Below are 27,395 nucleotides of genomic sequence, written 5' to 3'. Positions count from 1 at the left end.
GACAAGCCCCGGAATGCAAATTTGGTATTCCGCACTCCTTCGGGAACCTGTCCGCACGTTCCTGAACGTGTCCGCTCACTGTCCTAAACATGTCCGGGTGTTTCCGCACCGTCGGGAGAGAGAAAAATTTCCGCGTCCAAATTTTGATCGAGACCAAAATTTGGACGCGGAAATGAACTTCCTGACACCTTCGGCGACTTGTCCTGACGATGTCCTGAGGATGTCCCGCTTATCCGGAACCCTTCCGCTCCTTCCGCACACGCTCCGGAAAGAATCCCGCGGTGTGGGGAAGCTTCCCGAATGAAAGCGGAAGACACCAGGAATGTTTTAGGACAGCGCGGAGCCGATGCGGATCTATATATGCAAGTGTCCGGAACCGATGCGGAAATTTTGTGATCCAGACACGAAAATATCGACACTTTCCGCGAGCGTCATGCCAATGAAACGCAAAATGAGCAAGAAGGGAGGCGAGGCCCCCATGCAAATATCCCCATCACAGGCACACCTTTCGTCTAGCGATGAAGAACAGGTAAATCTAGGGAATTTCCGGTCCCAGAAGGCAAAGAAGAAGGTAGTAGAGACTGTGCCAAAAGCAACCAGAAAGAAGTGAAATCAGCCCCCTAACTTCCTAGTAAGTTTGTTTTGATTTGATCTTTTCAGAAATTATTTTTCATCTGAGTGACTTTCCTGGTTCCTATTACTTTACTACATTTTCCTTTATGTTGTTTTCGTATTTTATTTGCAAACAAGCTAGGTTGTTCCATATAACAGCCCAGCTGAAAAATAACAAAAGTAGGTGGAAGTACACTCAGAAAAAAAAGCATAGAATTTTTGGCTAAATGTTAATATATTATATAAACATGAACAAGTTGGTATTCATACGTAAATGCTTTCTAATGATACAACATATTAGAACAAAAGACAAATTCATCACACTAAAAAGCATGAATTCAATTGCAAAGAAATACCTGTGGTCTCATTATAATGTAATATTTTTGAAGCCCAAAATAACAATGAAAGCTAAAGATGATGGAGGAAAATGAAGAATTTTCTGACTTCAAAATTCAAGTGAAATGAGAGAAAAAGCAATAAATCAGGAACTCGAAAAAGTGATAGATTTCTGTCTTTCTTTTGCTTTTTTTTTCTGAGTGTATATATTTAAGTACACATTAAGCATCACAAATCATTTCAGAAACATTCTTTACCTGAATGATTTTCGTAGTTGTTATTACTTAACATTTCTTCTTCTCTTTTTGTTTTAGTTGCAAATAAACTCGATTGTCCAATTTGACAGCCCAGCTGAACCCCCCCCCCCAAAAAAAAAAGTGAATTAAAGTAGGCTACAAATATTTCCCCATTTTTACACTTCATTGACAATAGGCTAGTAAGCTCTAAGCATAAAAAAAAAAACCAAATTCTCGGACTTGGAAATGTTCAAAAGTGATCAAAATAAGAGAGGGTTAGAGATGCACAAGGGTAAAAATCAGAGAAAGAAAAACAAATTTAATGATTAGGATCAATTTGGCATGCTCTACAGAAGTATCAGACAAAACATGTATATACTTCACGATGGATGAAGCACTTGTCTAAAAAAAAGGGAATAAAGAATATATACACCCTGTATATATATATATATATATATATATATATATATATATATATATATTATATATATATATAGTAACATAAGTAACAGTTAGTACTATAAGTAACAAAACTGCAACAAAGATCATGCTGTATTCACTAACGGTTTATTTCTTGTAAAGAAATAAATCGTTGGTGAATACAGCATGAACTTTGTTGCAGTTTTGTTACTTATCTTTTTATCTTGCCCACACGTGGACTACCTTATCAACATGACAATATATACATATATACATTTGCATTTTTATGTATATTATATATATATATATATATATATATATATATATATATATATATATGTATGTATGGTTCAAAAAGTTTACGAATATCATCCATGTGACTGTAGGCAGAGAAAAAATTGTTCTCCCAGGTGAGACAAATTAAAAAAAAAAAAAATGAGTCGTCAGCCGACATGTAAACAATCCTATTCTTCGACTTTTGGTGGTCACATTTATCAAATAATACTGACCAATCATATTAATATAATATCAGCCGCTACTGCTGAAGCACAACAAGGAGCATCAATGAGCAGTCAAATGAGGAAAAGTCAAAGTCAGCGCCAAATTTATACCTTTCCATTTTCCTGGTATTGTCCGCAGTTTGTCCGCATGCCTAACTTTTGTTGTCCGGAAGGCATCCTGATTGTCCGCATTCATTCCTGGTGTAATCCTAAATGTTTCCGCGCTGCCCGGCTACGATTAGCATATTCCGAGGTATTTCGCGCTCTTCCGGAGTGATTCCTAGGAATGTACGCAGTCAGTCCGCGGACAGTCCGCGGACAGTCCTAGGAATGTCCCAGGACAAGCCGATTCACAAAGTTATTCCGCGTCTGTCGCGGACAGGATGCCGAAATAACAAAATTTGCTTCCGCAACCCTTCCGGGGCTTGTCCGCGCCCAAGTGGACGTCCGCCCGTATACGGCAAGGGTCCATGATACGGTTTTACGCTGCGGGTTGCAGCGGGTCGATGAGAGTCAATGCGGTTTGAACCGGGTCAATTCGGATGTCAATACACAATTGAAATCCGTGAGAAAATTTTGAACATGACCAAAAATTTTTCACCGCCGTGTCGTAGCCCCTGAAATCCATCAGGAATTGACACGGGTTACGATGCGGGTCAATGCGGGTCTTTACGGCTCAAACCGGGTCGATACGGTTTTAATTCCTTCTGGACCCGGTTCGAAATCCGGCCGTGAGTGACTGTAGCATTAGTAAGTGTAAGCAGAATCATGTTTTTTTTTTCTAGTGAATGGATCTGCACTAGTGTCTAAGCTAGTGATTTTAGTTCTTCGTCCTTTGTGTGTCTATCAAAATAGATAAATTAGGACCTACCACCTTAAATAAGCAAAACCTGGGGAACAATATTCTTGCTTGACACATGAAGAGACAGCAAACCTATCATGCTTGCAAGTATGTAGGCCTAGTACAATAATGTAAATGAAATAATATCGATGACACACTAATACATAATCTACTCATACGTAAATAATATAATACATGACATTAACATTGCTGTTTCAAGTTGGTAAACATCAGGATCACATCAATCACACACACAATCATGCCAATTTTCTGTAGTCTTTTTTTGTGTGTGGTTTTTTTTTTTCAGACGAAACTTCCAACGTGTGCTAAAAACTAAAGTTACGTCACTCGGGTTATACGCATGCGCTCGGAAGTGGGGATGGATGTTTGGATCGAGGGAACTGGGAAATTAAGAGGTTTGGAGGAATGGTAGGCGCTTGTATGTAGCATAGGTATTGTAGGATTTAGAGGTAGGTTACGGTTGACCAATTATTCATATTGTCCTTTTGTTTTAATAGAGATTCCGTATACATAGAGTTACAGTCTGTGTTCATTTTGTGTAATTTACGTCGTCATCTGATCACGATAATCTTATATTAAAATTGCATGAAATATTTTTGCTATCTTCGTAAATACAAGTAGGCCGACACGTAGTTGCTTTATACTCTCAGTCAAAGAATGTACGTGTCTTGTAAAGTTATTGTGTATTACATGGGATCACAAAATAAGATTTATCGTTAAATCAAAGAAAATGTGAGTGCATTGTATGATGTGGTTATGTGTCTGTTTATGTGTGTGTGTATGTGTGTGTTTTGTTTTTATTTGTTTGTTTGTTTGTTTGTTTTTGTTTGTTTTTAATCGTGTGTGTGTGTGTGTGTGTGTGTGTGTGTGTGTGTGTGTGTGTGTGTGTGTGTGTGTGTGTGTGTGTATCAGATACTCGGTTTTCATGTGATACTCGGTTTTCATGCGCAGCATGCAGACAATAGCTACTAAGTATTTAATTTATGCACAACTCGGCATTTAAATATGTGGCCCTCTACGTTCGAACCGGGAAAGTTGCCCGCCGCCTGCTGTTCAAGTATTCAACTTTACGCCCTTAAATGATCTTAAAAAGGATCAAATCAGATTAGTATTTGTCCCATAAACTATATATTATTTCTTATACTTCCTTTGATATATTAAATCGAATGCTAAAGTTCATTTTTGTTCACATAAAGGTGAATTCTTTCATCAATATCAATAAATTTTATTTTTAGTAAAGGAGTAATATCGATTATTGGAACAGCACAAATACAATCACATGGTGTGAGTGGCGCGAATGTGAAACGGTGTCTGTGCAGTAAGTGTGCAGTCAGTGAATCGAATGCAAGATTGGCCGGTGTTTGTTGCGATCGCCGTTGTTCGCGGTCATTTACGTGCATTGCATTGCATTGTGATCCGCCCAGATCCCAACCCTTGACGTTTGGGAACTTTCCGCCTGGCGATAATTATAACGTTGTAGATCTACACGGTTTAATTTGTTGTAAAGTGGTGCACTTGGAGCAGATAAGAGTGTTTTTGTCTTACTATAGACTGGCTTCATTTTAGCTTCATACAGCTTTCTGAAAGTTTCCAACGATCAAGAATAATTTACATCGTTGAGCCTAAACATCATCTTCACCGATAAACATGGATGTTGCAGATCAACGGACGGGTATCACTCAAGTCAAAGACGATGTGGCTGAAACGTGTCAAAAGTTATTTCAAAACTTCCTGGAAGAGTAAGTCAAACTGCGATTCACAACCCCAAATTTGACCATTGTTGACCAGAGAGCGAGAGTTTTATAGTCCCTTTCAAACAATCTTGAGATCTAGACTCTACTAAGATCAATGAAGATTGGATCGGATGATCATCATGATCATGATCTGAATTCTGGTGATGATGTCTTGATGATCATGATGATGTGTCACTGTCTAGAATCTACCTGTCAGATTGTGTGGTTGTTTTGTCGGCCAGCCATTGGCAATTGGCATTGCATTGCACGCAGTGTAATCATGAGTGTGAGTGTATTAAAAAGCAGTTAGGCCGTAGGGCCTAGACCATACATATTGCATTTCAACTTAAAACTGACTGTAAATCAACACTGAAAGTCAAAACGTAAGGACAATTGGTAGATTTAACCAACATCAGGAGGCTGTCACAGCACAGTGTCGGTGTCCAAGTACAACGCGACGAGGCCTAACCGCACCAGCTAGTTTCTACCCCAACCCGTACCGAGTTACAGCGCCCCGCTCCGGGGTTAGCCTACAAATATCGGTAGGTGGTAGGGCCTACTTTGAATAGTCATATTTAAACTAGGCTAACTTCCCTAATGTTAGACCAGTCCTGGAAAAAGAAAAGAAGAAAATTCTATCTAGAAACTGGGTCGATTTGTTTTGACAAAAATCAAGTTCTAATCAGAACAAATACTATAAAAGTGGAAATTTTCGCAGTGTTGAAATTTTCGCGCATTTTGCGCAACCAGAAACTAGCGCGGAATTAAAAACACGCGAAACTCTTCTGACCCGGCCTAGCGCGAAAAATTAGTCGCGCGAAAATATCCACTTTTACAGTACTAACGTTACCTAGGTCTAACGTATAGGCCTAGGGTTCCAATGTTAGATAAAAATTTTTCTTCTCATCAAGACATCATGGAGAGTGGACGTATGTGTAACAAAAAAGCACAGTGCGAACTTGCGACCATTTAATGATATCAGTCAGATGTGAGATGTATGAGAAGTGAAGAGGAGGCCTCATGAGCACTGCAGGGAGGGAGCCAGTAGACTAGAGTCTCGAGTATTACCCCGGAGGTGCGCATGTCATGAGGAGTGCCTCGTGAGATGGAGCCCCCCCTCATGAGTGGATTTCCCAGACTGAGACCTCTATCTTTCTGGCTTTAACGTTAGACCTAACATTACTAGAATACATTGTACTTAGAATCTTTGTAGGTTTCTATAAAATACACAGCCCTGTCGCTTACACAACGTAACTGCGACCAGCCCAAACGCGAATACTGTAACTGACACACTCACAAGCAAACTCTACATTTTGATGCAAACTGTCTGTTCAAGTTCTTAAACAAAAAATGTAAGAAACTGTGGCATGACATTAAAAAAAAAAATAATAAGCAGCAGCATATCAAAAACATGAAATCGATGTGGTCGTAGCTTCACCTGGGCATGCTGTATGTTTTACTTTGACATGAGTCTGTGCACACTTTGTTCATCAGGTTCACAGTGGAGGATGATGTGAAGTACCTGAGGGACGTTCAGGAGCTGATCCGACCCGAGAGGAACACACTCACTGTCAGCTTTGAGGACATCCAGGCACACAACCAACAACTGGCCACCACCATTCAGGAAGAATACTACAGGTACAATTAAAGTACTGCCCCTCCAGTGATAGGCAGAAAAAACAAACAAACAAACAGTAACACAAATTCTGTGTGAACCATGGAAGTCATAAATGATTTGTTTTTGGTTAGATTTTAGAGGATTGCCAACTGTTGTAATACATTCAAGACATTTCTCAAGCATAAATGCAAGAAGTGGCAAGTGTAGATATGCATACAATTTGTAGTGTAATCAATAATTGTAATGAGAATGGTGTCGTTTATAACATACAAAATGGTAGAGGTGAATTCTAAAACCTATGTGTATTGGACATTGTTTGATAGTGCATATTTACATGTAATGTCCAGAGAGAAGGCTTTCTCATGCAAAGGATTGAAAAAGGATGAAACAAGTGCAATGTGAGTACACTGTATGTCTTCATGGATAAAAGTGAAGATGACATAGAAGTCCTGACAGGCTGACAGCATTTCATTGAAATAAAAACAACAAAAATATTAGTTAAAGAGACTAACTGAATTTTTGTAGTTGCTGATGTCAATCAAGTAGGCGTAGCTTTGTACAGGATTTGGTGCAAAGGGTCCTACGTACATGTATATGTACTGGTACACATGTAGGCTTATACATGTAGGTATAACATGATTTGCTGGCTGTTTGGAACTATTGAATGCTCTTAATGTCATTATTCAATATTACATCTTTCTTGCAGAGTGTATTCCCACCTGTGCCGGGCAGTGCGGAATTTCGCCCGAGACCACACCCAGGTTCCACCCAACAAGGAATTCTACATTGCCTTCGATGATGTGCCTACCAGACATAAGTATGTAAAATCATATGAAATGGGGGGTTGTGAATGATAATTACAGGGGAAATTAGTGTGTTGTTTTTTATGGAGTGGATGGAATATACAATGTAGTACAAATCAATTACTTGGAGAAGTGTGTGCATACTTGGTAGTCTTTGTTTTTTCTATGCATCAGGCCAATCGCACACAATTATGATAATGAGTGAGATTTATTCACGGGTAGTAGAGAAGCTGAAGATTTGTAAATTCACAAGTTATTACTTACGTAGAAGCATTACTTTATACGCAAAAAGGAAAAGTTAATGTCTGGTCGAATTATCATTTAACTCCAGTCTGTTAGTTCTGTCAGTTTGGGGAATGCAAAAAATAGGTGATATAGGATCTTTTCTACCATACGGTAAGCTGTCTAGACACAGCTGGTCTGGCCTGCTAAAGACCTCACTAAAGGCTCCTGATAATCACTCACTCTATTCGAATTCATAAGAAACAGAGGGTAATGATTGAAAGTGGTCAAAAATGTGAATGTCATTCACACTGAAATTGCCTTTTAATATGCAAAGTGGTCTTTTGTCTGCAGGGTGCGTGAAATGACTACAGCCAAGATCGGCTCTCTGATCCGTATCAGCGGTCAGGTGGTTCGGACTCACCCAGTCCACCCCGAACTGGTCAGCGGGACATTCGTCTGTCTGGACTGCCAGACTCAAATCAAGGATGTTGAGCAGCAGTTTAAGTTTACTCAGGTATTCACCCAGAATCTTGGTCTGTCCTTGTGCATTTCCTCTGTAATTATGATTAGTAGTAAAATTATATCATCAGCTAATTCAGTTATACAGGGAATAATTTTCCTTTTCGAAGTGGAATACCCGGTAGCAATTTTAGTCAATGGACATACAAAATGTTATGCAAATCTGTGTAATGAAATTGCTATGCAAATGACATTTTGTATATAGAATCATGCCAAAAAGCATAGCAAATTGCTATGCAATACCAGGAAAAGTATTCCCTGGTTATATGAGGCAACTGTTAACTGACCTCTTTGATATTATTCACTGTAGGTAGGAAAGTCTGCAAGTGTTATCTGAAAATTATGACATCCAACTTTCATCTGAAAAAGATGGCATTGGGATAATGCTGCTTTCAGAGTGTACATGATTTGTAAAGAGGATGAAGATAGTGAGATATCCTAATCTTTGTTAATATGTCTAATCACGGGGAATGCTAGTTGGTTACAACATGTGGTCCCATAATGAAACTTGCAACTGAAATTTGCCCCGTAAAATGTTCTTCATGTGAACAAAGAAATTAAGTAGCCATCTTTGTCTGTCATTGTTATGCGGCTTCTTTTTTTTTTCCCCGTGTTGAGTGTCAAACAAATATCCGGAGATTACATGATTTCAGTTGTTTCATGCATCAGTGATATAATTCCACAATGCTATGCCCACAGCCCACGATCTGCAGGAATCCGGTGTGCTCGAACCGATCGCGCTTCATGCTGGACACCAACAAGTCACGCTTTGTGGACTTTCAGAAGGTTCGGATCCAGGAGACGCAGGCAGAGCTTCCCAGGGGAAGTATTCCACGCAGGTACCGACCCCCAAACTATTACAGCATAATTTCAAGTTGATCCAACAGTATCAGCTTGCAATATGCCCCCATACAAATTCTTTTGAACACATGTTGCATGGTCTGCCATCGCTTTGACAGACAAACGTATATAAGTTTGATACGTAGATGCCCCCCCCCCCCCCCAGCCAGTCATGCTGTACGAAGCTTCACTTCTTTGGTATTGATTTCATTTGATCAATTTTGTGTGAACGGAGACATACAGACACACCCACAATGATAGTAAACAGCCTTTTCTGTAACTTTCAGATGAAGTGGCTAATGAAGGGGAACTCTGTATGTGGTGTATCTGCCAAATGAATCATAAAGCACAAATAATGCTGAAATTGTCAGTTGTGGTTTAGTGGTGGATATGTCTTTGCCATAAAAAGGGGAAGGCAGTTTTATCTTCATTCCATTTTGATTTTGTTGGGAGCAACTCAATTGCATAGCTTAGGTCATCATAGGCATTCAGCAAAGCTTTCCATATCAAGTCTCTTTGCTGATACCATGAAATTTAAATGTAGCCCATGTATCATGTACAGTTGTAGCTTGTGTTCTTACATCACCTTCACAGTCCATTTTTAAGCAGTTCTCCCTCTTGTAATTTTTTGCTCGAATTTAGGCTTAGCCTTGATTTATTGTGTGATAATTTTGTAGCAGTGCTTCTGTTAGTTTTGACAATCTTTTCTTACCATGATTTCAACATGCCCTCATCTGGTGTTTCATATTCTAGTGTGGAAATCATACTGCGAGCAGAAGCTGTTGAGCTTCCTCAAGCTGGTGATAAATGTGACTTTACTGGAACACTCATTGTCGTGCCCGATGTGTCAACACTGTCCATGCCAGGTAAATGCCAGCTGTTCTTTAGTTCTAACCTACAATTGGAAATGAATGCATAGTGCAGAACTCCTTCCTGTAAGATACATCTGAAACAATGATTTATAGTTGAATTCTGTTTAAGATACTTTGGATTTCTATTCACAAAAGATTAGCAACAAATGTAAAATGTGTGGTGTATATTTATTTCCAATTGCCATAAATGTTTGTAAACCTCACTGAATATGAATATTTAGCATGTCATATCACATTGCATAGTGACTTCTCTGGTTTTTTTCTTGCTGAAGTGAATGCTCTTAACCCATTGAGGACGGACTGATTTTGCTACAACATGCATTTCCCATAGACACCTGCCCGAGTATACTCGGGACTCATCCTCAACGGGTTAACCATAACATCCAATACCCAGTGTGTGTACATGTCTGCATATGTTTTGAGACCTGCTCTGAGGGGGAAATGAATCCTATGCAATAGAATCACATATGTACCCTGGTATTACCTTAGTTTCCCTCTCTTTTCCATAGAACAGTAGAGACTCCTGTGACTCACTCATACATACATACACATGTGTCTTTCAAATGAAGAGTGATGATAGGTGTGTGTGCCATGAATAAGATATTTACAGCAGACTTCCCCCCTTCCCCTTGCCTCCATTTTCGTCTCCAGGTGCCAGGGCAGAGACTGCAGCCCGCGGCAAAGGCACGGAGGGCTACGACCAGGAAGGCGTGAGGGGGCTGAAGGCCCTCGGGGTCCGGGACCTGTCCTACAGACTGGCCTTCCTTGCCTGCAACGTCACAGCCTCCAACCCGAGGGTGAGTCCTGGCCCTCTTCTGTTACTGGAGAGGTCTGTCTGTCTGTTTGGTTGGTTGGTTGGTTGTGATCTTCATTGTCTGTGTGCTGGGGCGTATTTCTGAAATGTGCTGTTAGTGGCTGCACTTGTAAAATTTAATCAGCTGTCATGAACACATGCATCTTTAGATTTTAAGTTTATCCCCTTTAATACATGAACTTGTGATTTTTTTTTTTTTTTGGTATTTTTCTTTTATTGAGGGGGATTGGGAGAGAAAGTGGACTTGTAGAGTAAGCAAGTATGCTTGCATGAAGGAAAGTAGAGATTACAGTGTTTGTAGACTGAATATGATGATTATCACTGTGTGAGCTGGTTTATACTTAACTGACTCATCTAGAGAAATACTATAAAAGTAGAAATTTTCGCGGTGTGGAAATCTCGTGCAACCAGAAACCAGCGCGAAAACAAAATTATGTGAATATTTTTTGCATGTTGTATGTTCCACCAATAAATGTATGAAGTATCAATATGAGAAGTTACCAAAGAGTTGTGTAATTTCACTTTAAGAGACTATGGAAGCTTGGCCCAATCCTTAGGAAGTAGATGACCAAATGATCTTTAAGCAGGCGTATGCATGTTTACGACATAACCTGTTGTAATGTGCCCACTTCCCTCGATAGTTTGGAGGACGCGACATGCGAGGAGAGGAGATGACTGCTGAGGCCATCAAGAAGCAGATGACTGACCAGGAGTGGCAGAAGGTGTACGAGATGAGCCAGGATAAGAACCTGTACCACAACCTCATCACCAGTCTCTTCCCGACCATCCACGGTAAGACTTCAGTCCAACCTACCATGGGTTTCTACAGGGCGGGAAGGGGAGGATTCTGTTGTACATCTATGCACCTACTTTACCAACATTTTGGGGTTATTTTTAGTATGGTAGTTCAGGTTATGAGTGGAGTGTGTCTTTTTTTCCTGCTGTCACAAATACATGTAAAGCAAATCGTATGCTCAAAATGAGGTATCCAACCAGCTTATAATCTCTACTTGTCAACAATTAGGATACAGTGGCAATACTTGGATCAGGTGCAGGTGCAGCTATTTAGCAGGCAAAAAAAAAGATATAAATGTATGTGCCACTTGAAGTTGAGAGCAAAAACGGTACAAGAAGGTTTTGTAAATTGAGTAATCAAACATTTGGTGGGAGCTGGTCCTGTTAGCCAACAGCCATTTATCATTTTTAGCAACTTATCACACTCGGTGATCAGTCAGTGGCACATCTGCCGGGAATTCAAATGAGTTTACTAGTTGACGAGTCCCAGTTAGACTAGCTGAGCAAGAAATGTAAATAGCGGTGGGCTATAAATGGGTGATGTTTCAAAATCCTTAGGGTCCCTGCTTATTTGAAGCAGCTTATCGTACTGAGCATTTTGACACCTTTCATTAAACAATCGGTTGAAAAATGAGATGGAGTCGGCCAAAAAACTGATTTGGGGGGGGGCGCAAAATTACTGTCGAGCGTCATCAAAATATAGTGAAAAAATAATAAATTCACTATCCAAATGAGTATGAAGATGATTTAAGTGTCCAGATATATGTTTTTGAGGTCTAGAAATTGGTTGCAAATGTCAGAAACCCTTAATATACTATAGAAAGCATTCAAATTCTCAAATTATGCTTTTTTTTTGGGGGGGGGGGTGCCATAGGGCTAAGATTCGGCCCATTTTCGGTGTTCCTGTCACCCAACGTGCACTTTGTCATCTTCCAATTGTCACAGATTTATAAATTTGATGATACTGAAGATATAAACAACAGTAGAATTTAGGTCAAGAAACTGATTGTAAATGTGTTTTAAAGCCCTAATTTGCTATAGAAAGCATTCATTGTTTCTCTTTTTTTTTTTTGGGTGGGGGGGGGGTGTTAGTGGTGGGGTAGACTCTTAAGTTTCATTGTATTTTCTGTCCATAAATGACCCATCTCAAATGTGTAGACTGCAGATTATGATTACAAGTTGTAAAGAAAATAATTCAACATTACTTTCCCTCATAATATCAAAGGGAGAGTGGACATCAATTCCTTGTTGTTAACTTCAGCAGAGTTTCAGCAGTGGACTATCTTTCCATCTTCATCCTGTGATCTTCATCAGAAATGATGAGGAGCTTGAAGGTCTACAAACTAACAATTTGGATTGGGAGAGAGATCTTGCAAAGTTTGACAAGCTGGCAGCAAGATCCGACCCTGCTCATGTATTCAAATTGGAGTGTCATACAGAAGGCGCACTTCTCATTTCCAAGCACGATCTCACTTCTACAACCTTAACCAGATTTCAGTAACAGACCTGAAAATCGTCTGACTCTCATTCATACAATACTTCAGAGTCCGCCACAATCAGTGCATTGCCAGATATGCCCATGGAAAAGGATATACAGTTGTACATGTATGCAACTGATTCTGAAAATCACTAAGGTTCAACCAGCACCTTCAAAGTTGAAAGTTGCAAGTGGCGCTGTTGAACCAGATATTGCGGTCAATGAACCTTGTGCCCTTACAATTTGGGATGTTAATAATGTCAGACAGTGGTACCTCACGATATGCCAAAATGACAATGGAAAGGGCACATACACGTGTAGTAGAACATGTTATAAAGTGTTGTGATCCTGATAATGGGTTACGTTGGAGATACCCAAAGCGACATGACATACAGACTGTAAGTGTCCTGCAAATTATACCACGCAACAGCATGGGACCATGAGACCTCGAAAGTGTACCATGATATTTGGGCTTGACAATTACCACACAATAACTTTGTTGATACCCTGTTCCAATCATTCTATTGAGTAGAGAGGAGAATAATCACATCATTATGGCAAGCAAACGCAAGTTTGATAACAAATGGAACTTAAATGTAGTAATTTTTACGCCGGTATGTGGTGTCCTAGTGTAACTGTTGCAGTTGTGAAAGCAGTGTTTTTAACAGATTTTTCATTTTCAAAATTTGAATTGCTTGAAAGAGCATAACATACCCTTCCTATATCTACTGTTGTTTTTGGTATCTTAATTATCATCACATAAGCCTGTGACTACAAAATTTTGGAAGATGGCAAAGTGCATATGGGTGACTCAAATACAAGAAATGGGCCGAAACTTAGCCCTACGCCCCCCCCCCCCCCCCCACAAAAAGCTAAATTTGAGAATTTGAAAGCTTTCTATAGTATATCGAGGATTTCCGACATTTGCAACCAATTTCTTGACCTCAAAAACATATATCTGGACACTTAAATCATCTTCATACTCCTTTGGATAGTGAATTTATTATTTTTTCACTATATTTTGACCGACGCGCGACAGTAATTTTGCGCCCCCCCCCCCCCCCCCCCAATCAGTCTTTTGGCCGACTCCATCTCATTTTTCAACCGATTTTTTAATGAAAGGTGTCAAAATGCTCAGTACGATAAGCTGCTTCAAATAAGCAGGGACCCTAAGGATTTCGAAACATGACCCTTTTTTACCCCCTGTATAGCCCACCACTAATGTAAACAGAGCTGTCTCCTGCATTTCGCTGTATAATATACAATGTATTTATGTACAACAGTCTGATATGATGCTGTGTTAATGTGAATAACATGAAACTATGGGGTGTGTATGATATTGTACAGAGAGATTGGATTTTAAAGGGTGTGTACAGTTCTGGTCGAGGTGAGGATTTAGCTTTTAATGTTTTGCAAGATATTCAGAAACCACTCTATGAGATGTCAAAGAGCATGCAGTTCTAGGGGGTATCAAAAGTTTATTCGATGAAAATCGGTTTTGAAATGGCTGAGATATCCCAAAACAAGGTGAAACAAAGAGATCCTAATAAAGTTGTGGCATGTCGCCTTTTATTGTTAGCACTTTTTTTTATATCTCAGCCATTTGAAAACCAATTTTCATCAAATAAACGTTGAATCCTTCTTAAAATTACATGCTCTTTCATATTTCATAAGAGGCTTTTCATTATCTCACTTAGGAATGTTCAAAACGTGAATCCCCACTTGAACCAGTACTCTACAGTCCCTTTAACATCAACTTACAGAAAGATATGGCACAAACTTCTGATTTGATGTACCAACTTGTTCTCTCTTGCCTCCAGGAAATGATGAGGTGAAGCGAGGAATTCTGCTCATGATGTTTGGTGGAGTCCCCAAGACGACCATGGAGGGTACCAGTCTCCGTGGCGACATCAACGTCTGCGTCGTCGGAGATCCAAGCACGGCCAAGAGTCAACTTCTCAAGTAAGAAAATTGACTGCGTAATCCAATTTTGTCTCATCCAATCAATCAAAATGGAAGATTGGGGATATTTTTATCTTGTGATTGGGGTAAGTTAGATATGAGGAGCTAAATAGTGCAACATCAAAGTTGATCCATTGTTGACCTATGTATATTTTCAGGCTTTCATTTCTATCAGCAAGGATTTCATCGACCATCACATTGGTTAGCCCTATATGTTGTTCTGTAGATTGTAAGGCTTGCAAAGTGATTAACCAATGTGATAATGGCATTGTGTGAGATCCCTAGTAACAGTATGAACCAAATTATTTATGTGTGTAAACAATCAATAGGCATTTTTGAGTGGTTTTGTGAGAACTCTATACTCGTAGGAGAGTGTACAGTATAGTATGATTTATGAGGTGGGTACAATCTGTATATTTCCATTGGCACATTGCCAAAAGTTCAATAACCTTTCAGATCCCCCTCTCTATTTCTGTATTTGATTCAAATTGATTTTTATGTTATCAATGTTAGCTGCTAAGTAGGCTATGTATGACATTCAGCTGTGATCACTGGGTCAAAGACTCTAACCAGTCCACACTGTCTACTCCCTCCTGTGCCACATTAAAAATAAATGCATCTAACAAATGTTTTCATATTTTCAAAACAGACGTACCTAATGAGTTTCATAACAGACGAATTAAAGACAAATCAAGTGTATTTATGCATTTCTATGTCTTGTTTATTTGATTATCATTTCTGTTCCTGTTTAAACTTGCTACATAAAAAGAGGATACTAAATCGTTGATTTGCCATCTTGCCAGGTGTGTCGAGGAGTTCAGCCCACGTGCTGTGTACACCAGCGGCAAGGCCAGCTCGGCCGCCGGTCTGACCGCTGCAGTGGTCAAGGATGAAGAGACGTCCGAGTTTGTGATTGAAGCTGGTGCTCTGATGCTAGCAGACAATGTAAGTAGGAACAAGGAATAAGTAGACCAAGGTAATATCTTTGTTAAATATGCCAAGGGTGCTTCCCATAATTACTGTCATTGCAGAAAATAAATTTCCCAAATTTCACATGGGATAATTTTGTAGTGTATTTGAACATAAGGAGCAATTTAAATTTATCACTTCTGCAGTTTCTCACATCTATCTTCCTTAACTTAAAGGGACTGTACAGTACTGGTTGAGGTGGGGATTCATGTTTTGAACATTCCTAAGTCAGATAATGAGAAACCTCTTATGAAATATGAAAGAGCATGTAATTTTAAGAAGGATTCACGATTATTTGATGAAAATTGGTTTTCAAATGGCTGAGATATACAAAAAAGTGATAATAATGAAAGGCGACAGGCCACACTTTTTATTAGGATCTCTTTGTTTCACTTTGTTTTTGGATATCTCAGCCATTTCAAAACCGATTTTCATCAATAAACTTTTGATACCCCTTAGAATTGCATGCTCTTTGACATCTCATAGAGTGGTTTCTCTATATCTTTAATAGCAAAACGTTAAAAGCTAAATCCTCACCTCGACCAGAACTGTACACACCCTTTAATCTGTTGTGTATATAGTTGTACATGTAGCTGTGTGGCTCTCCATCACATATGCATGTTCGTACCTCTTTTATGAAGATTTCCTAAATAATGAAACATTCTTCCTTTCTTTGCTGCAGGGTGTGTGCTGCATCGATGAGTTTGATAAGATGGACATCAAAGATCAGGTAGCCATTCACGAGGCCATGGAGCAACAGACGATCTCTATCACCAAGGCTGGAGTGAAGGTCAGTGTTCGGTGCAGAAATTTCACTGTAAAGATAGATGTGTGTTAATAGGATTGGTGAAATGGCGACTACTATCTCAGTGCGAAAGATTGCCAAATCAGAATTATGTTTTTTAATTCAGGAAAATAACCTATGATGTTAGACTCACATCTCTGTAAAGCTGATCACAAGAACCATGAGAAACAAATTTAAAGCTAATTGATGAAGTGCTATCCTTGTTATGTTTTAGGATTATATTTCTAATTGTCATTTTGTTTACTACCTTTTAAGGACTGTTGCAGATTATTAATTGTAGTGTAGCATTTGGATTTTGAAGATGCCCCCCCCCCCTTTTTTTCTCTGGACACTCTCAGTCACTCTCAGCATCAATGACGTAAGTCTTTTTGTGCTGCCATGAACTTGCCTCATTTCTGGCCAAGCTGTCGTGTTTGCCTACAGTTAGTACTCGAAAATACAAAGCTGTAATGTGAGTTAGACACACCCTCTTAGGCAAAATAAAGCACTTGTTGCATACAATGTCAGTGTGGTAAAAACAAAACAAAAAGTTATAATGATTCCTATGCAGTGACAGTTTGTGTCAGGGCTCCTGCTCTTGTACGGGGAGAAATTGTGTTATCAAATGTGCTGATTAGCAAACAAAGCACATGCAAGGGTAAGGTAGAGATAAAGCATTTGTCATCAAAGAAAATGTATCATTAGAACTGTCTATCCTGGTTTATTTTGCAGGCCACCCTGAATGCTCGCACGTCCATCCTGGCCGCAGCCAACCCCATCGGTGGTCGGTATGACCGCACTAAGCCTCTCAAGCAGAACATCCAGATGACCGCTCCCATCATGTCCCGATTCGATCTCTTCTTCATTCTGGTGGATGAATGCAATGAGGTAAGGGACTTGAGTCTGTTTTTCTCAGGACCAACACTCCGTTGTCATTGTGTTAGACGTTGAAATGAAATCAAAAGAATCTATTCCAGGGCTCATTGCTCATTTCCTTGATTATCCACTGAAGGTCATGCTAAGAAACCATACTCTCTCACATGGAGGTAATGCTGCTGTTGTAGAGAGTACTTTTTTTATTATGCCTCCGCAACGAAGTGGCCGGAGGCATTATGTTTTCGGGTCGTCCGTCCGCCCGTCAGTCCATCCGTCCGTCCGTCCCATTTTGTTTTTGTCGATATCTCAAGAACCATGTGGTGGTTTTACATCAAACTTGGTATGAGGGTATATCCTTGGGGGATAATACTTTGCATGGATTTTAGGGTCACAGGGTCAAAGGTCAAAGGTCACAGGTTATTTTGTGAAAAAAAAAATTGAAATTTCATGTTTTTCTCCATATCTCGCAAATGGTTCAAGGCATCTTCATGGAACTTAGTATATATGCTTGTACCGATGGGCAGTGATTATCTAGGGAAGTTGGGGTCATGGGTCAATGGTCAGGGGTCAAAGGTCAAGGTCAACTCCTCAAAATATCACTACTTTCCTTACATTTATGCAATGCCGGAAGGTTTTTTTTTTTTTTTTTTTTTTACTTGATGTATGCATGTATTACCCAATATATATTCTGTGGGAAGTTTCTTGCCAAAAGGTTAAAGGTCAAGTGAAAGTGCTGAATTGCACTTTTTCCTCCATATCTCAAAAGTAACTCAAGGTATCATCATGAAACTTACATATTTATGCATGTTCAACCTAACAGTGATTCTCTTTGGAACTGTGAGGTCAAAGGTCAAATGCCAGGTTTAGATAATGCTATTTTCCCTTTTGATACTGAAATTATACTTTTTCTCAATACCTTGAAAATTACTCAATGCATAAACTTATAAAAGGGTCAAAAGTCAAGTAAAAATCATCAGTTCCCCAAATACCTGCACTCTGACATTTTTATCATTCATCCAATTGAACCTAGTTCTAGGAAAGTGAACATTCAGCACATTTGTGTCAAACCTGTCATTTTAATATTTTGCCAATTGTGTGAAACTGTCATCACACATTGTCAAGACATTGTACTATAGACCTATTAGGAGAACCATGCATTATGGCGGAGGCATATCAGTCGCCGTAGCGATATATCTAGTTTACCAGTCATCATGGCCTGAGTCACAGGTAAATTTCAGTTTTAGCAGTTGATCAAGATATCACATAGGCCTGATGACTAAAATTTTATTGCTTGCCCAAGTGATCCAAGTCTCATCAAATTTTAATCAAATTCTGTTTAAAGATTTTCCATCATCCTTGTAGATGATCCTAATTTCAGTTTTAGAAGAAAAATAGATAAACAAAGATAACTGGACTAACTATGCAATGCATGGCTTTTACAGTTCTAAGCCAATACTAAATGGTGTGGAATATTTGACAGCTGTTTGCATTTTCATTTTTAGTAGATTGTTAAACTTACAAAGTTTTGATGGTGAAAACCAAGCAGGAAAATGGCAAGTAAATATCTTGTCATTTGGGTAGTGTCTTTAAAGGGTGTGTACAGTTCTGGTCGAGGTGAGGATTTAGCTTTTAACGTTTGCGAGATATTCAGTAACCACTCTATGAGATGTCAAAGAGCATGCAGTTCTAAGGGGTATCAAAAGTTTATTTGATGAAAATCGGTTTTGAAATGGCTGAGATATCCAAAAACAAAGTGAAACAAAGAGATCCTAATAAAGTTGTGGCATGTCGCCTTTTATTATTAGCACTTTTTTGGATATCTCAGCCATTTGGAAACCAATTTTCATCAAATAAACGTTGAATCCTTAAAATTACATGCTCTTTCATATTTCATAAGAGGTTTCTCATTATCTCACTTAGAAATGTTCAAAACATGAATCCCTTACCTAGGAAACTAGGGCTAGGAAACTTATTTCAGAAATCAAGCATATCGTATGTTATTCATTGTTTTTCTTTTTTTCTCACCCTTCAATCCATAGGTGACAGATTACGCCATCGCAAGGCGAATCGTGGATCTCCACGCCCGGCGACAGGAGTGTGTGGAGAGGCACTACTCCGTGGAGGACATGCAGCGGTACCTCATGTTTGCCAGGCAGTTCAAGCCCACGGTAAGTCTCTAGCCACACAGGTTCGGACCAGTTTTGAGAGGAAGAAATTTGAGTGCAGGAGTACAAGTACCTCCAAACAAAAACTAATGTACATGAAATATAATAGGAAGTGATGAAATTAAGAAAACAATTTCTATCCAGAGAATTGCTTGTGCAATTTGAAATCCAATCAGTTCATGTTCATAGAGTGAGGCTTCTTTGAAATGTTGCTTGTGGAGGAATGCAAAGGAATTGAGATCAAAGGTCTGAATCTTTGCAGAGCACAAATTTACTGACTTTAAAGAGAAGTGTGACTTGTGTACTGTCTTTTCTGCTTTTCCAACAGTACTGCTGAGTAAGTAGTAAAACATGCTGACAACTGCACATATACACACACACCATCCAATGTGCAGAGAGAGTTTTTCTATTCCAATGTGCCTGTGTTGGTGTATGTATCATTTAGCAATCTGAATTACTTCTTGCTTCATGATGTAGAAACAAAATTAGTCATCAGGGTTTTTATTAGCTCTTAGCATGTTGACAGATACTACTTACATGTCTGTGATACTGTAATAGCCTCACAGAAAGTAGATTTTTGGCACCAAGAGTCTCATGCCATGTCAATGTCAAGTCGCTGAAAGATGTAACCAATTCCTGTTGTTTTTGCATGGATGTTGACAACCCAGTCATTTGTGTATTGAGCTCACATGCAAACTGGAGTGAAACAAGGATGATATGAACCAGGCAAAGAAACCCACGTTCCACACGTAGGCACCCCAGACCTGGGCACACAAATGAACTTACCCTTAAGTTGGCCACATGCAGTTTAGAGACTGGTTTTGAGAGAGAGTTGATCAAGGTCACATCAGATACATAAAGGGTCAAACATTAGATGCATAAAGGGTCAATCATTATGAATGGTTTTGTTTTATTTTTGTTTTGCTGTCGACAGATAACGAAGGAGTCTCAGGACTTCATGGTGGATGAATATCGTCGACTGAGGCAGCGAGACAGCTCGGGGGCCACAATGTCATCATGGCGAATCACGGTGCGACAGCTGGAGAGCATGATCCGACTCTCGGAGGGCATGGCCAGGCTGCACTGCCAGGACGAGGTTTGACTCCTTTTTCGACCTCCTTCATAACTAGATACAACAAAAACTTATCGTTTTGGACATTTTAGGATGTAACTTTTTCCATGCACTACAGTCCAATCCATTTCTTTTCCTTTGTGTGTGATGTGAAATAGAGAAGACTTCCATTAGGATTTCCATGTAATGACGCCATCAGGATTTCTACACTTGTGGTTTGAAGTGGCATACTTTTTTTCTAAACATTACAAGTGCAGTGCAGACATTTTCTCATGGTGTGAAGTTATGTGCACTATCATAATGAAGGAAATGTGATAATCTGTTGGGGGAAAAAAATATGGTTATTGGGGGAAATATTATCCTGTTTTGTTAATATCGACAGTTGGTAGATACAAACATGACTTTGTAATGGTATGGTGCTACAAAGACTAAAAATCACTATCAGTTCATTAAAATGAATGACACTTGACTGTTTAAGTTAAAGAGAGACATTTATAATTCCCTGAAGGGATAGATGTATGGCTGTCGGCTGTCTAGCTGATGTACGATTGACAAGGTCAATTTAGGCAACATGCTGGATATTTATCATCTGTAAGATGATGTGCTAAATCTCATAGTTATTGTAACATGTTATCAAGCCTTCCATGGTGGAGTGAGTATATTTCTGCACATATAGTTAACAAGACACAAGTCAGTGATTTAGTCTGGAAACTTTTATTGGAACCTACATACATTGCGAGTGCTTACTTCCTTGAATGTTTAAAATGGCCATTAAAGGAAGTTTTTGACAGCTGATGACATCTTAATCTCCATGGTTTCATCTCAAAGGTCCAACCCAAGCATGTGAAGGAGGCCTTCCGTCTCCTCAATAAGTCCATCATCCGGGTGGAGCAACCTGTCATCAACTTTGAGGAGGAGGAAGATGATGGTCCAGCAGTCGGTGAGTTCTACAAGTAGCCATTGCAAGCAATCAACCCATTGAGGACGAGCTATATTTTGCTGTATTACTCATTCCATAGACACCTGCCTGAAAATACTTGAGACTAGTCTTCAGTGGGTTAAACCGTGAGGACAGTTTGATTTTGTGACAACACACATTTCCCATAGACACCTGCCTAAGTATTCTCGGAACTCGCCCTCAACGGGTCAATGTAAGGATCTCAATATCAAGCAGGCATACTGTAACTTCAGTTTCCAACACCACTTCATTATGACTCCGCCAACGAAGTGGCCAGAGGCATTATGTTTTCGGGTCGTCCGTCCGTCGGTCCGTCCGTCCGTCCTTCCCGTTTTGTTTTTGTCAATATCTCAAGAACTGTGAGGTGGTTTTGCATCAAACTTGGTATGAGGGTATATCCTGGGGGGATAATACTTTGTTTGGATTTTAGGGTCATGGGGTCAAAGGTGAAAGGTCACATGTTATTTTGTGAAAAAAAGGTTGAAATTTCATGTTTTTCTCCATATCTCGCAAATGGTTCAAGGTATCTTCATGGAACTTAGTATATATGCATGTACCGATGGGCAGTGATTATCTAGGGAAGTTGGGGGTCATGGGTCAAAGGTCAGGGGTCAAAGGTCAAGGTCAACTCCTCAAAATATCACTGCTTTCCTTATATTTATGCAATGCCTGAAGGATTTTTTTTTTTAACTTGATGTATGCATGTATAACCCAATATATATTCTGTGGGAAGTTTCTTGCCAAAAGGTCAAAGGTCAAGTGAAAGTGCTAAATTGCACTTCTTCCTCCATATCTCAAAAGTAACTCACAGTATTATCATGAAACTTACATATTTATGCATGTTCTACCTAGTGATTCTCTTTGGAACTGTGAGGTCAAAGGTCAAAGTCCAGGTTTAGATAATACTATTTTACCATTTGATACTGAAATTATACTTTTTCTCAATACCTTGAAAATTACTCAATGCATAAACTTATAAAAGGGTCAAAAGTCAAGTAAAAATCATCAGTTCCCCCAAATACCTGCACTCTGACATTTTAATCATTCATCCAATTGAACCTAGTTCTAGGAAAGTGAACATTCAGCACATTTGTGGCAAACCTGTCATTTTAATATTTTGCCAATTGTGTGAAACTTTCATCACACGTTGTCAAGACATTGTACTATAGACCTATTAGGAGAAGCATGCATTATGGCGGAGGCATACACCAGTCGCCATAACGACATTTCTAGTTTTCTTAATGTGTTTTGACCACAGGGAGTATTCAAAAAAAAAGTTTTGAAAAGAGTGTAATATGAGTAACGTTTATCTTAATTTCCCATGAAAAAGAAAGGCTTGTAGCCTTATATGTGAACTCTGACAGTATCTGTCTTTGCTGAGGTATACAGGAGCAGAAAATAGTTGAGAATGTCGGAGTCAGTTCCACCATATCAATGTGAATTTCAGTTGTAACCATTTGCTATGGAAAGAATAAAATGTCAAACTAATAACTGTTTGAATAATGTAGTCATCATAATGTTCACCCCAACAAGGAAATCCACAGGAGATGTACAGTCCTTTATTTGCATGGATTCTTTTTATTTTATTTTCTGGGAGGACCGACAGTAAACGAATGAAATCACAGCTTGTTTCAATCTATTTCTTTGTGATGATAAAGTCTCTATTAATTTGTTCTTTTCCCCATTTTCAAGATGATGAGACAGAAAAGGCAGCTGAATCCATGGAGACGGACACTCCGCCCACCCAGGAACAGGAGTCGGCCGACACGGACGCCGACAGCCCAGCCAAGAAGAAGGGACTTCACATGTCATTTGAAGAGTACAAGATGACCTCTAACCTCCTTGTGTTGTACATGAGGCAGCAAGAAGAAAAAGAAGGTAGGAAAAAAAAAAACTGACAGAAATGGCCACCTAGCTGTTAGTATAAGCATGACAATTGTCTGTACCCACCTCCCCCAACCTTTCTGTACAATGTGCCTTTCTCCCTCCCATGCTATATTCACCCCACCCCCTCCCCATGTGAATACACCCTTACATAGATGTTTATCTTTCACTTCAGAAAGGTTTCATGCTTATATTTTATGAACAAATGGCTGATGATGAAGATCATATGTCATGTCATGCGTAGATGTCAACCCTAATGCCAACCAATCATAAAAAATTGACACACAAGCTGAGACTGATTTCATAAGTCCAGAAGTTTAGAATGAAAGTACAAGTTTGGGGAAAAAATAGGGAAAAACATGTTTATCCACTTTGCCTGCTTAATGTGTGCATTTTCCACATGTAAGGATGCCCCCCCCCCCCCCTTCAAAGCATAATTTTCACAGCATGTTTTCATTATGGAGTTTGACAGCCCTGCCTTAAATATGAGGGTGATGTTTTCTTCCCAATGTTTGTGCAGAGGAAGGCTTTGAGGGTGTGCGAAGGAGCGATGTTGTCAATTGGTATCTCAAAGAGATGGAAGAGGAGATTGAGTCCGAGGAAGAGTTGGTGGAGAAGAAAACCAAGGTCGAGAAAGTCATCTACCGCCTCATTCACAGGGTACGTAGCCTATCAAATTCAGTTCTTTTTGTTGCTCTGCTGTAGTTAAAGTACACACTGTTCACCACATGGCTCATTGAGCAGTATGATGAAATTCAGTTGGATAAATTCACAATCCAAAGGCATGTCGTCACTAATCTAAATATCTGTGAATGAGTATGATCGTGAAAGGAATCGCTCTATGACCACAGTCTATGGGAACAGTTTAATATGGTCAGTAATATTACTAACAGATATCTTGATTTGTTCAATCATTAAGCAAGTATTTTTGACCACAGTTACTGAATTAAAAGCTACACTTTTACAAAATATCAGTGGCACTGATAGCAGTTTGAACAGTGACACTCAGAGTATTTATTTTTGTTTGTTTGTTTGTTTGTTTGTTTGTTTTAACTGGAAATGTGGTTGAGTGGTCTTAAAGCACCTTACTTCTGTAACAACATACAAAGAAGATGCCAGTCCCAAAGACTTGTATATATCCCTTCCAGGGAATGACAAAATCAAGACAAAATGAACAAAAATTCATAGTTGCAAGGTAACCAAGAATAGCAGGACCCTAGTTGGCTTACACACTCACAATAGGTATTAGATGATATGCATGAAAAGTGTGTGGCAGATAAAACAAAAAGAAGGAATGCGATGAACATTTTGATTTGTCCCAGGCGAAGCTGAAGGTCAGTTTCACCCAGACTTCACATCACAAGTTATTTTGAGGTGTAGTGTTACCTTCATCTTTTGGTGCTTTTTGAAATCAGCAGTGTATTCTGTGACTTGTTAGCTGAATGCCTGCTCAATTACCATGAAATGAAAGATACTTTATTATTTCTTCTTTTTTCTTTTTTTTTTTTTGCTTTTTTTTTATTTCAAGACTTCAGGGCTTATTACTAAAGTTAAAGAAGGTAAAACAGAAATTAAGATAGATTGATACCTAAGTTGGACCATGATGTAATACCATGTGATTTGTAGGGTTACCCCAAGTGATTTTCTGTCAAGATTTGTACAATGTTTTGGGGTAAGATCCACAGCTCACTAGAGGTGGCACAGTGTGCACTGACAAAAGATTAAGATTGCCAGCCATGTAATCACTCCCTGTATTCTGTCCATTCTTTCTCTCTCTCATAGGATCACATCATCATTGAGCTGGCCAAGACCGGACTGAAGAGGAAGAAGGGCGTGGCAGAGGGCGAGGGGGAGGAGGAGGTGGTAGAAGAGGACCCTCTTTTGGTGGTGCATCCAAACTTCACCATAGAGGACTAGAGAGACTGATGCCATCTTGTGAGGAAGGGGGGGGGGGGGCAGTGGCTGCCACACCTCAGAGCAAGACAGGTTGCACTGAATGCAAGCTAAATTGACAATTTTTTTCTCAGTGGCCCAATGATGCATACCTGAAATCATACACTGGCAAGTTGTGCTGTTGAGTAAGTCTTCGTGAAGCTTTTTGGCAGATGTAAGCAGAGAGTAGTGGGGGAAAAAGCATGGATAGAAAGTTCAGAGGTATAGTGATATTGCCCCTGAATACTGTTCACTGAAAGAGAGTGATTTTGTCAGTCAGTCAGTTTTTGACAGAATTGGATTGTTGAGAAACAGAACATTCTGATTGGGGGCTTGTTGTATCAAAAGGATATTGCTCCTCAGTTAAAACTCACTGATGCCCTCCAGAAGTGTTATGTCAATATTGTAAGCAGAAGCAAGATGGTTTACAGTAAATAAAGATTGTATTCACGTGGTGTACACATAATTTGCAAAATGAAAATGTTTGCAAAATTTTTGTGAATATTCCTAAGAATTCCTGGCATTTTGAATTCACAAGACAGTTCCTATCAATCCTCCTGTCAATTATGTTTACCAAGTCAACTGTCTTAACGGGGCATGATACTGTGTCAGGTGGACCTGTAAAGTTTTTGCACAGGATCATTATTAAACATTCTCGACCAATGGAAAGACAAATATCAGATCATTGTCTTGTGATGATAGCAAAGTAGATTATCATCTGAACAGGAATACTGTAGCTATGTACCTTATATGAAATCACAGTGGAACCTTTGGTTGATAAGTTTTATAATGCTATATCACTGAACTCAGCTGACTGTAGATATGATCTCCATCTGAACATCAATGATCATCTGCTCTAGGTGTAAGGTGACTCTCGTCTTCCAAAGACATACTATTCTATTCTAGCAAGGTTAATTGGGTATATTTCATGTCAAGCATGCCACAGTGTAAAAGCCATGATTACACTGTGTATTTTCATCTGTATAAATAACAAGTGAAACTTCAGTGGTACTTGTTGATCAGAATACAGAATGTTAGTCATTCATCATTTTTAGCTTGTTCAGAGATGTGGCCTTCATTGTATATGTAAATACTGTAAATAACTATGGATTATTTGTGTACTCTTAGTGTAGTCTGTCATACATTTCAATGGGCCGAATGCATAAAACAAGCAATTGCTTGTAAGCAATTGCTTCAAGCAAAAGCACAAGCTCGTCTAGCAAAAGGTCTAGCTCAAGCAATTGCTGAAATCTATATGCATAAACTTTTGCTTATGCTATTACCTTTTGCTTGTCCCGCACAAGCAATTGCTTGCGTTTTCAACAAAAGGGACTTCACGCCTGTGCGAACACACAAGAACAAAGGCGAGTGTGACAGCATGTATTTGAAAGGGCATATGTGTGAGGAAACATTTCCTGACATAGCAGAAGAGCTATAAAATGCACATACAAACACATACACACACATCTATACACACACACATATTACTGGCTGATTCCCATCACTGCGGCTTATAGTAGCCCGGATCTGCCAGATCGCACGCGGAGAGAGGTCTCCTTGCTCTCCACCGAAGTCAGACATCCTGATTTTCATCACATTTTGCGTGCTAATTACCACTGGACATTCCCGGTGTTGAAATGAAAGTGTCTTACACTACTCAAGAGTAATTTCTTGTAGATTTATACCACTCCTTCACAAGTGTGGTCTTTCTATCAGCAAAAGCTCAAGGTCATTTTACAGAGCTTGGAAAATTGTAAGCAATTGCTAGCAAGAACTACCAAAAGGTACGTTTTATGCATACATTTTTAAGCAAATGCTTGGTCTCTAAACAAGTGCTTGAGGGCAGCAAGCAATTGCTTGTGCTTGCTAGCAAAAGCTTCTGCTCGCAAGCAATTGCTTGTTTTTATGCATACGGATTCGAGTAAAAGGCTAGCACAAGCAATTGCTAGCGTTTATGCATTCGGCCCATTAACTTGGCAGATGTTATGCCCTGTTGAAGAGCCTTATTGTATGTGAACATTATGTGAATGTTATTGCCTTCACCATGTATATTTGATTACATCAAACATTTCAGTTATAATGGTTGTAGTGCATTTACCCTTGTGCAAGAATGAGTGAATGCTCATTTGTA

The 27,395-nt window shown here is 39.3% G+C and overlaps 1 protein-coding gene across 1 annotated transcript; it reads left to right on the top strand.

Moving 5' to 3' along the window:
- The first annotated feature begins 4,396 nt into the window (after nt 1–4,396).
- On the top strand, nt 4,397–25,273 carry LOC140237994 (DNA replication licensing factor MCM6-like). The gene is made up of 18 exons (XM_072317922.1): nt 4,397–4,705; nt 6,194–6,337; nt 7,024–7,134; nt 7,697–7,859; nt 8,564–8,703; nt 9,458–9,570; nt 10,228–10,373; nt 11,032–11,182; nt 14,483–14,624; nt 15,428–15,569; nt 16,276–16,383; nt 17,110–17,265; nt 19,293–19,421; nt 20,353–20,514; nt 21,319–21,430; nt 23,141–23,326; nt 23,853–23,992; nt 25,115–25,273. The coding sequence occupies exons 1-18, from the start codon at nt 4,614–4,616 to the stop codon at nt 25,247–25,249; spliced, it is 2,472 nt and encodes an 823-aa protein (XP_072174023.1). The 5' UTR covers nt 4,397–4,613; the 3' UTR covers nt 25,250–25,273.
- The last annotated feature ends 2,122 nt before the right edge of the window (nt 25,274–27,395 follow it).

Source organism: Diadema setosum, chromosome 14, assembly GCF_964275005.1.
Source record: "Diadema setosum chromosome 14, eeDiaSeto1, whole genome shotgun sequence".
NCBI lineage: Eukaryota > Metazoa > Echinodermata > Echinoidea > Diadematoida > Diadematidae > Diadema > Diadema setosum.
The sequence above is the reverse complement of the archived record's forward strand: the minus strand, read 5'-3'. Positions and strand labels throughout refer to the sequence as shown.

Coding starts and splice junctions, on each gene's coding strand:
- LOC140237994 (XM_072317922.1), top strand. CDS start 4,614: ATGGATGTTGCAGATCAACGGACGGGTATCACTCAAGTCAAAGACGAT. Junction 9,571..10,227: donor GTCAACACTGTCCATGCCAG/GTAAATGCCAGC, acceptor TTTCGTCTCCAG/GTGCCAGGGCAGAGACTGCA. Junction 19,422..20,352: donor CCAGGCAGTTCAAGCCCACG/GTAAGTCTCTAG, acceptor TGCTGTCGACAG/ATAACGAAGGAGTCTCAGGA.